Source organism: Amblyomma maculatum, chromosome 2, assembly GCF_055883805.1.
Source record: "Amblyomma maculatum isolate TAMU_Amacu chromosome 2, ASM5588380v1, whole genome shotgun sequence".
NCBI lineage: Eukaryota > Metazoa > Arthropoda > Arachnida > Ixodida > Ixodidae > Amblyomma > Amblyomma maculatum.
In genome coordinates, this window is record NC_139345.1 from 137,343,408 (window position 1) to 137,353,838 (window position 10,431).

Genomic DNA, 10,431 nt, shown 5'->3' on the forward strand with positions numbered 1-10,431 from the left:
AATAAGTTTGAGAGCACTCTTTCCTACATAGTGGTTCAAATAACAGTTTCTCATAGTCCTACTCGATTGCGAAATCGCAAGGGTGCCCTAATTACTGCGTCATAAAAATAAAAGATTCTGGTCTTCCAGTTCACTGGCTTCGTTCGCGCAAGCGGAGCTAACTGACCGTCCCGCCTTGCAAACAGGATCACGAGTGCTCTTTTCATTCCATCGAGAGACCTACGCTCTTTTCTTTTCAAGTTGACTTTGTTATTAGGAAATGAACAAAGCCAGAACAAAACAAAAGCGACGAAAATCTCCACGTGTGCCTTGCAGTTCTGAACCTGAATCTCTAATTCACTCTCCCCCAACTCGGTGCTCGCCTCGGCAAACACTCGACCGGACCGCGAACGCGCACTGCTCTTCTGGGGCAAAATAAATGAAGGGCTGGCCAGAGCTAAGTGAAACCGCGACTTATAAACAGACAAGATACAACTCGGCTCTGGCACACGCGGCCAACGGGGTCGCTATCTCTTTTACTCATTTACCTGCTTTTTACGAAGATCGCGATTTTACCCTCCTGTTTTCTCTTTCGATTGGTCGAAATAACTACTGCCATCCGGGCTGGCTTGTTCATCACATTGGAACTTTAGCCTTCCCCTCGAATCTGCTTAGGAAGCAGATCACACAAGGTAGGGAGAGGGTGGAGAACGACTTGAATCACTTCAAGCCGAGTCAGCGGCCTTCAACAAATTTTCCAGCCGCTTGTCATTGCGGGCTTCGCTTATAATCGTTTCCTCCCTTATTTCTTTCGAGTTTAGTCGCCGACATGCGCGCGCAATTAAATACAAAATGCACACCGCTCCATAAAACAAACTGAGAAGAAAGACTGTTACACTGCCGGAGCGCGGAGAAGAACGCAGTGTCCTGCAAAGACAAAAACAGCCGCTGCAGGGGCAAAAGTTGGCACACAGTCCGCCACAAAGACAAACAAACAGCCATGGCCGGGCACCGGAAAGACGCACATACACAGACAAAGAGCCAGAAGATCTGGACACTTGAAACAAGTATGGCTTCGTATACTGGCGTGGGAGCCGCGTAGCCTGCACCGTATCTGACAAAATTGCAACGGAAAGAATGCGATTAAAACACAAACGACAACGGTCAGAAACGCGAACACAGCGATGCCGCTCCACACACAGGGGCAGAGACAGGCGCAAGCGGGAACAAAGTACGCGAGACACGCCTCTCAGTGAATCGTGTTTGTGTTGGCAGGTCAAACAAACTTTTCGCCCTCTTTGGGCGTGCACACTCAAAGCTTGTTCGTTCGAGAGCACGGTTGGGTCTCTATGAAATATAGATGCGATTTCAAACCGTACGCCCCCCCCCCCCTCCCCCCCCCCCCCCCCCCCCTCTACCTCCGTGAGCTGCTGCTTGTTATTCGCTGTCGTTGTTCTCGGCGTCGTTCAGTTGTTTGTTGGGTTTTCTTTGGGTGTACCGTGGTATTCCTTGCTTCCTTTACGTTCATGCCGCATGCTGTGTTTAAGAGACAAATGGGAAAGGGCAAGACACAGAAAAAGGCAAAGAATACCGTTTGGATAAGGGTTTGCGGAGTGCGCTGCAGAGGATACTACCGATGATGCTGTGTATAGGCGGAGGATGCTAGGAAGTACAAAGAATATTGTAACAAAAAAATAGTGTGATTGAAAATGTTTCGTTTTAAAGCGTAAAAAAACTTCATATTGAAGTTTTTATGCTCTTACTTCGAAGTGTTGAGGCGCTGGGAGGAGGAACAAGGTAAAATTAGAGGGGGGGGGGGGGGGGGTAACAGCAGTATAGTGAACCAAGTGGTCGTTTGAATGTTGTTCCTGTTCACGTTATAGGAATACACAGGGAAACATATTCAATACATATTTTTGTCCAAAAATAACTCTCCCAGAAATAAAATGAGAAAAAGAGGACTGGGACAGAAGCGTTCAGGGATCACATGGGAAGAAACAAACCGGAGAGAACCGTTTTTTCTAGGATTTGCCGCCGTGGACAAGTGGGCCCTGTTGTTTTTGAGAACATCACACTTCAGAATATGAGAGCGAAAGCTGCAGCGCCCACATGCAGAGAATCGAGTGGTGTAGAATGCGTGAGGATATGCGAGGCTTATTCTAGGCCGTCATTTTGAAGTTTTTTACCATAGTTTATATTTAACCTCAATCTCAACACACTGCGATGCAATTTTATCTGAGATGGCGCCTTTGCTTACACTCTTTCCCGTCATTCAACGCTAGGACAAAGGCTTTAAAAATACTTTTCATCCATTTAACTCTAAACACAACCTTCCACAATATAGTAACTCAGCAAATCAACGTGCGTTCATTACTTTCCTTTTTCTGCTTTCTTTCTTACTTTACGCCTTTCATTTGCGGCTGATAGAACGATAAATCTAGTTTGTCAAACAGAGTTGTGCACGCAGAATGCGTATCTCTCCTTTCTGATATTCATTCTCCTCCTAAGCTGCAGCAGTTGCCTGCAGTCTCTAGATTAACATTGTGTCTGGTTCGAGAGAGCACTGGACAACAGTTATCCGTTCTCACGGTAAGACCCACTCGGTGCTAATAGTGTTTGATGACATGAGGCGCTTTTTGCAAATCCGAATACATAACTCCTGTTTTGGGTTGTTTTTAATTTTGTCGCTGAAAAGACTTCCCTAGCCTAATGCAGAACCTAGCGCAGAAATGTGGCAGAGTCAACCTCCGAGTTGCAGCCTTCTACAGGAATAAAATATCTTGAATGTTTTTTATAATATATCCCATTCTTTTGAAATGCTAACAGTTGGAATTTCAAAGAATGAGATAGTACTACTCCCCGTGTTTCGTGCGCTCCCGTTTTATGCATAGATGGTGAAAAGGCATCAGGTTAAGCGAGAAGCCGTGGCAGCGATCGCGTACCCCATTTATATCTGCTGTAACTTAAGAGTTCTAGCAAGAGGTGTGAATTCATAGGGAAATACAATAAAATTCTGAGTGGTCTGCATGCTTTAAATTGCGGGTCTGACGATGTGGCTTCATGACAATATGAAATGCTTCATACAAAGAAGCACATAACAGTTTAAGGCAACGCCTGAGAAAGTAAAAATGGCTAGACAAAGTATTTTACTTGATTCTGCGGCATACAGAAGTACATGTACAGCCTTCGACAAAAGCTTAGAGCCCAGAGGGGTTGCTTTTAGGCAGTACATTATGACTTCTTTAACAATCGTTGAAGTGCTCGCCATTGGAGAGGGTAGGACGAAAAATATTCTTTCCTTTAACAAGTTTGAAAACCCGGGAATGCATTAGAGCTACATACTATGGCTCAGAAGTATCTTACCTGGGCTCTAAATTTTTTCACAAACAGGTGTACCTTGCAGCTAGGAAAAAAACTGTTCGTGCTTCATTACAATTTGCGCCCAATTACATAATAATTTTGTCAAACAAATGTTCGTATTTACGATTTGTACACAAAGTGCGTACAGTCAATGCCTCTGCCAAAAAACGTTGGATTATAAGCAATTTTGCCGAAATCAGTGCCGCTAGATAGCATGCGATGCGAACAGTGTGAGGCGGAAGAACGCTTATTGCTCATGGAAAACCAATTGGGTTAGAAAAAGAGAGTAAGTGATTTCACAGCATTCATGATCACCACGAGCAGCTGCATCATATTACTCGCGATTTACGACCCGCAGCGTACATTAGACCGACTGCAAGTAGATCGCTTGCAGCATCAGATCAGGATGGAGTGGTTTACGTACGGGATTTTTAGTGATATCCAAATAAGCGACAGACACCGAATAAGGATCAGCAAAGGCCTCTATGCTCACGCGGAGTTGCGAAGGCAAACGAAGGTTGTATGACGCAAAGGTTTATTTTTATTTCCACTCAGAATTTAGTATCAATATACGTGGTGTGCACCTTCCATTCTTATCAAAATCGTATAAAACCCATAGAGACTTTCGAAAGTCGCTGCACAGCTTCGTCGCGCGTAAGGGTTCAGGCAACCTACGCCGGAGAAAAGCACCACGCACCGTCCATACACACTCTCTTCAAATACAGCTTTCCACTCCATAATCTTCGAGCGAGGAGAGAATACCTTCCCGTCAAAAGCTTCAGCATCGACTAGCAGCTAAGAACAGTACATCTTTCAATTCTCTGCGCAAGAACTACACACTCGTCGAAGAACCTTTGCGAGGCTTACAACACCTGCAAAGCACAAATATCGGCCGCAAGAGCTGGCGACTGCTGTTTCTCGTTACCGGGGCGTACGCGGATATTAGACGACAATATTGGAGCGGGAAGCTACTAGAAAAACAGCAGCACGACGGCGAAACGATTGCACCAACAGCTTCAACAGTTGGGAGGCTTTCTAAGATATTGCTCCCTGCAATGCACTGCGTCAAATTTTAGGTTCTGCGCAGATCGGCTAGGAGTGCGCAGCCACGTGGACTTCTCTTTTTTACTTGCAGGATCGGCGCCTGCTTTGTGTTAGGAGCAAGACGTCTTTGGCTGGGAGCGCACCTTTTAGGCCGATTATTCTTTCGGATCATTTGCGCTCTTTGGAGAGATAACGAAATTAGGGAGGCGTAACTCATCATCTGCTTCCTGCCTGGTGTTTGTCTCGGAGGCCGCATTACGCGTTAGAAAGTAAACGAAAGGAGAGCTAGTGAGGAAAAAACAAACGTTCTTTATATTTTGCGTTTCGTTAGAATCTTGTAGCTATGAAGTGTACGATGCCTTTTGTAGAGCTGACTAGCATTTCTTCTGTCAGTTACGAGCATCGCTGGCTTTACTCCCTAATAAACCAAACCTTGGCGGTAAATGTTCTGTTTGATAGCAGAAAATTGATTTCAAGTGTGAAGGCGCTAAGGGACTGTTTGCGCACCTAAAGCCGAAACGGCATACTCTTACAAAACTGCGTTACATCGTTAAGAGTCCTAGTCAGAACTTGCGACATGTACCGGACGAGAAGACACAATATATTTGTGCTTCTAAAGAATTTCAATTCTAAACCGTGTTGTATATTCGAATTCGTTGTGAACTGATTTAAATGAAGTGTCAATATACTCAGAAATGTTAAGTTTAGATGTTGAGATGAGTCAGAGCAACACGCGACGGAGCATCGTTGCGCAAGCCAGCTTGGCGTTTTGCCGGTAGTGTAACGTAGTAAAGAAACAATAGCATTATCTCATTTGATGGAAACGATTATTAGACAAACTTACGCATTGTTTGTGGACAGAAGCATTGCAAAGTCTGAGAACTGAATTTAAAGATTACATAACATGGTCACTTATTGTCTCTAGCATGTTGCAAATTTCCCCTCTGAGCCCAAAGGAAACCTGAACCATAAAATAAAAAGATAATGGTTTGGCCATGATTCAGTTCATGTTTGCGCCCACTAAATTAAGCAATTTCTCCGAATTACAGCCGATGTAGGACCTTCCCACATTTAGAGAGAGAAGCATGTGTTCTCATTGGCAAATCCAACACTCACTATTGCTAATGAAGGAAGTTCTTGTTAACGTAGTGGTGCAAGTAGGTTTTCAAAGGGAACCTTGCCACTCAAAGTGACAAAGCATAAAAATTTGTTCGTGTCGTAAAATGATAAAATGATTCGTGATGAAAAAAGATAACCTGAGTGGGTAGATTCGATGCAACACGTTCCGGGCTAAGCTTAAAGCTGAACGCTGAAGTATGCATAAAGAACCCCTTCAGCCCCGTTCAGATGAAGACACAGTATTGTGCTCAAGGCAGTCCTTAATCATTCAATATCAAGTGCTCGTCTCGCGACGAAAGCGACCCTTTATCTTTTTTTTTGGTTGCGAGTAAATGAATTGTAAGCCCTTTTTTTGATGAAATATTTTGTTTCGGCCAGTGAGTAACCGCTTTCAGTGGCAAGGAACGAGAAGCAGCAAACTAAGCGCATTTTCATCACGTGACTCCTAAAGAAGATCTAAGCTCCTGCATCAAATTCACCGGGGAGAAATTTCACCCCCTAATGATATCCTTTCTTAAAATATCTTCGGAAGCTTATCAGAGATATCACAGCAGAGGTGATGGATTAGATTAGAGCATCACCGAGTAGAACAGTGTGTACACACGAGTACGCTGAGTGCTCGAGGTAAGCTGCTGTGGTTTAAGGCTTATAATAGCACTTGAGAACGTGTTCGTATTTCTCAAATTGCGCAAGGTCTCAGGTTTTCTACAGCTCTTCTAAGTGAAGCATGACGAATGCTAATGAACACAATTTGTATTTGCAGATGAAATGTCCGGGCGTGGTGCTGATAAGGAACGATAATGCGGGACGGTAGAAGGCATTACTTAACATGAACCTTTGCGCGAATGTGTAATGTAAACGTGCCGATATCGGCCGTAGTAGATGACATGAGACATCGGTACTACGCACTCAAGATTGACCGCGTTGTTTAGTATGCAGTGAACTGTGTGAAGCGCATTAACAAGATTTCACTTCCTATTTGCAATAGCAGTAGAAGAAATCAAGAGAGTGCTTCTCAATTGGTGTGTCTCAGTATATCGCGAAATTGATAACACAGCTGTCGCTGAATCAAATTACTTAGCGGTAACAGTCGTCTATCGAAAAGCATGCATCTTAAGCAAAATAGAATCCACACTTTGCTGAGCAAAAGAACACCATCGCATGCACAGAGAAAACTTTAAAAATCGAAAATTCACAACTGTTCGGAAGTGATATAGATTCAGACATTGCTTAGAGCTACAAAAATAATTTCCCCGATGAATGGTAAAAAACAGCGAATTGCCGAAAGAAACTGCTGCAGTTATGTTATCAGAGAAAGAAAAGGATGGGCCCACACGCAGCCTATATGCTGTAGCCGGACGCGCGAAAGAGTTTTTCTTTCCATTTGTTGTTGACCCAAGAAGCTTCAGGAAGCAATGCTCAAGGTTAAATATAGGTAAAATATGATGTTTATTTCTGCTACGATCACATACACTCAAAGCAAATGTCACTAGCCCCGGAAGGTCAAATGGCAGGTTGAGTAACTTATATGTATATATATTTATACTCATTAAAAATACGCGAATATTAGATTCGATTAGATTCGAAGGTTTATGAGCACTATACTGAGGAAGTGACATTAACAAAATACCACCATCAGCACTGAGCTAGATGCCGTGCTGTATATCTTTCAGGTATGTTCGTCAAGTTGTACTAAGAACAATGTGTCATCCAGGAGGCCTCGGGCACGCTAACAGAAGCGTCAAGTGCGCATTAATGCCGTCGAGGTCACTGGTGATTGCGTCCACGCAGCCACGTTTTCAAACGTCCAGAGGCGGTCAATGTCGGCGCTGTTTGGTGGGGGCGAAAGGTGAACCGGTGCCGGCCAAGGAAAAGGCGACTGGACGCGCGCCCGCCACACATCCTGCCCTGGGAGGCTCATCCAGTCCTCGCCGTTCTCCACGGTTTCCCAGACGGAACCATGGGAAGGCCAAAATGATAGCGAGAAGGCAGGGACCCGGTTTGCTTCACCGTTTTGGCTGGAAAGAAGCGTGGGAAAAAAAGAGACGGGAAAAATCCCATTATATCTGCGACGTTAGAAATGTTTTAAATGACGAAAGTTACACATGCCTAACACTAATATTCGCCTTATTTATAGAATACCCCCCCCCCCCCCCCCCTTAATCTTTCGCAAATATTTGACGTTTTATGCACAAGATGCAAGATCAAACCAGGCCTAGATAAGTGGATGAAGCTATATACCCTGCCTGGAATAGATTGTCGACGCCACAGACATGAGAAGCAATTGCCGGCCCTGAAAAACTGTATGCGGGGTAAGCAGGCATAGAAAGCATGCAAGTAGTCTTGACAAAGATGCCACAGTTAGGTAATAATACCACGTGGTACTATTTACGACGCCGTGTTAATTAGCCTCGGCACATTTTTTTTCACGATGTGGTGTCAGGCCAAGTGCGAAACGGCACTTCGGTCTTATAATATAGAAGCAGTTCGTGCGGTAATGCAGGACTTGGGCTGGAACTAGGATTTGATATAATTGTATGCTTTCGTGGAACAATGCTATCTAGTGCACGTCTCCCTAGCTCATGTACAAATCAGGGGTGGTAGAAGACGTGATACAAAAATAGATGACGCTGCCTCTGTCAAGTAATAAAAATTTCCATCCGAGTGTGCAAGTCACAAGTGCTTGTAATCACCACACTAAAGCGTCGCGTCTATTACAAACTTAAAAGATAGCTTAACCAACCTCTTTTGTGGTATATGAGGTACGGGCCAGCAATATTTTCGCTATCTTTTTTTTTTATGCACAGAAACGCCGCATATTGTCTTATCACAGGGGTACAGCAGCCGTTAGTGCGCTAATTTGTGACGGACAAAGTCACAAGATAACCGTTACGAACAGACACCTGTAACCACGTAGTGGGAACAAATCAGAAAGCTGAATATGAAGCTGCATCGATTCTACGTGGCAAATCAGTTCCACGACCTATGTTAAGAGAACCTAGCATATAACGAAGAGCGGACAAAGCAACTAAACATAAAACAATTTCAGCCGTTCGCTGAACAGATTGTAACGTCGGATTAACACTCGTCATGGCGACTTCCCGGGCGCACTTGCCATAAGGAAAATAAACGTACGGTAACACCCGCTACAACACAAAAGAACATTTCGCTGTCATGAAGCAGCTGCTCACGTTACCTCTGAATACCGGCTCGAAGGATTCCGGCGCTACGAGTTGAGTTGCGGCCTAGTAGAGTTGTTGCAGAAGAGGCGTCCAAGCTCTCGGGAATGGTCCGCATTTGCGCGATCAGGTAGAGACTGGCGATGGTGGCGATCGTTGCAACGACACAAGCCGTGACTTGGAGCATCCAGTCGTCAATGAGGTTCATAACGAACGCGCAAACGAGCGCCCCGAAAGTGAACACGAACAAGGACAAAAAGACGTAGCTACCCCTGCCGACGGCCGTGCAGCGCGGATAGTGACTTGGAGGTTCGGAACGCTGCAGCTCCAAGTTGAGCGCGCAGGGTTTCCGCTTTACTCCTTGTACTGAAGGAAGATAAAAAGATAACGTCCGTTAGAAATTAAAGGTCGCTTTCACAAATACCGACAACGAAGTGGTAGTAAACCGGGCACCGTGTCATTTACAGGTACATGATCCGCTTCCCCTGATAAAGGCACGTAATTCTTTGTCTAATCATTTCTAATGATTATTGCTTAGCGTTTTATATGCTTTAAATGGTCATACACCATGAACATAGCGTTTTATATGAACATGCATGCTGAGCGTTTCTGTAACTACGTTTTAGAGCATATGAAAATGTTCGAAGGAGCCAAAATATGAATTTGTGGCTTTTAAAAGGAACAGCCTCCTTTTGGAATTCGCTTTACGGCATAAAGGTTACACTACTGACCTGTTCTTCCTTTTCCCATGGTGTGGCAGACGGCAGTTGATGAATTCACGCTATAGACTGCACTAGCTTGCTGGTACCAAGCTTGCTTGAGTCAGTGCTATCAGGGGAAATGCGACGTAGAAATTAAGCAGCAGGCAAGTTGCGTGGTGCTGTGCGCGCAACGACCGCAGATACTTTAGTGAAAGCTGGTAGCTTCACCTGCTACTCTGCTTGAAATGCGCGCTTATATCGAGCCTTAGCTGGTAACGTATTCGAGCGTACACTATCACTGGAGTCGAGATTGGGTGACAGAATATATGCTCGATAGTATTTTGTTAATTTCAAGATTCAAGAAAGTATCTAAAAGGAACGCATGACTTAAAAGCGACGATAAGCTACTGACACAGCACAAGCATTATATGAAGCCCAGTCTAATGAAGTTGCATTAAGGTGACAGGCTGGCCTTGGTGTAGCAAGTATGACGCGGGCTTCAACAGTCCGTGATGCTTTGAATTCTATCTCCACGCTATTATCTTACGGAAGATAATCCGAGGTGGCATCTTCCAAAGATTTGGTAGGCTGAAATATACGCACGCGTAAGCCTAATCTTCAGGCTTCGTTTGGTTTGTGGGGTTTAACGTCCCAAAGCGACTTAGGCTATGAGAGACGCGGTAATGGTGGACTTCGCAAATTTCGACCACCTGGGGTTCTTTAACTTGCACTGACATCGCACAGCACACGAGCGCCTTGCTTTTCGTCTCCATCGAAACGCGGCCGCCGAGCCCGGGATTCGAGCCCGCGTCCTTGGGAACAGTAGTCGATCGCCGTAACCACTGCGCCACCCCGGCGGGGCTCATCTGTAGGAGTAAAACGAGAGGCTCTTGCCGGATCCCGCTGTCGTCGCGAAATTACTCGACCTGTTTTAAATCAGCCTGGACCAAACGTTTACATATAGGCTTCTAGTTTTCACAGCATTTTCTGTCTACTCTTGGCATTGATTTATCCGAAGAGCAGCGTGATAGATGGCCACACAGAACCGC

General features: G+C 44.9%; 1 protein-coding gene across 1 annotated transcript; it reads right to left on the reverse strand.

Moving 5' to 3' along the window:
• Positions 1-7,006: 7,006 nt before the first annotated feature.
• Positions 7,007-9,594, reverse strand: LOC146200014 (uncharacterized). The gene is made up of 3 exons (XM_084592838.1): positions 9,413-9,594; positions 8,699-9,047; positions 7,007-7,520 (listed from the first exon to the last, which is right to left on the reverse strand). The coding sequence occupies exons 1-3, from the start codon at positions 9,429-9,431 to the stop codon at positions 7,244-7,246; spliced, it is 645 nt and encodes a 214-aa protein (XP_084448964.1). The 5' UTR covers positions 9,432-9,594; the 3' UTR covers positions 7,007-7,243.
• Between the last annotated feature and the right edge of the window lie 837 nt (positions 9,595-10,431).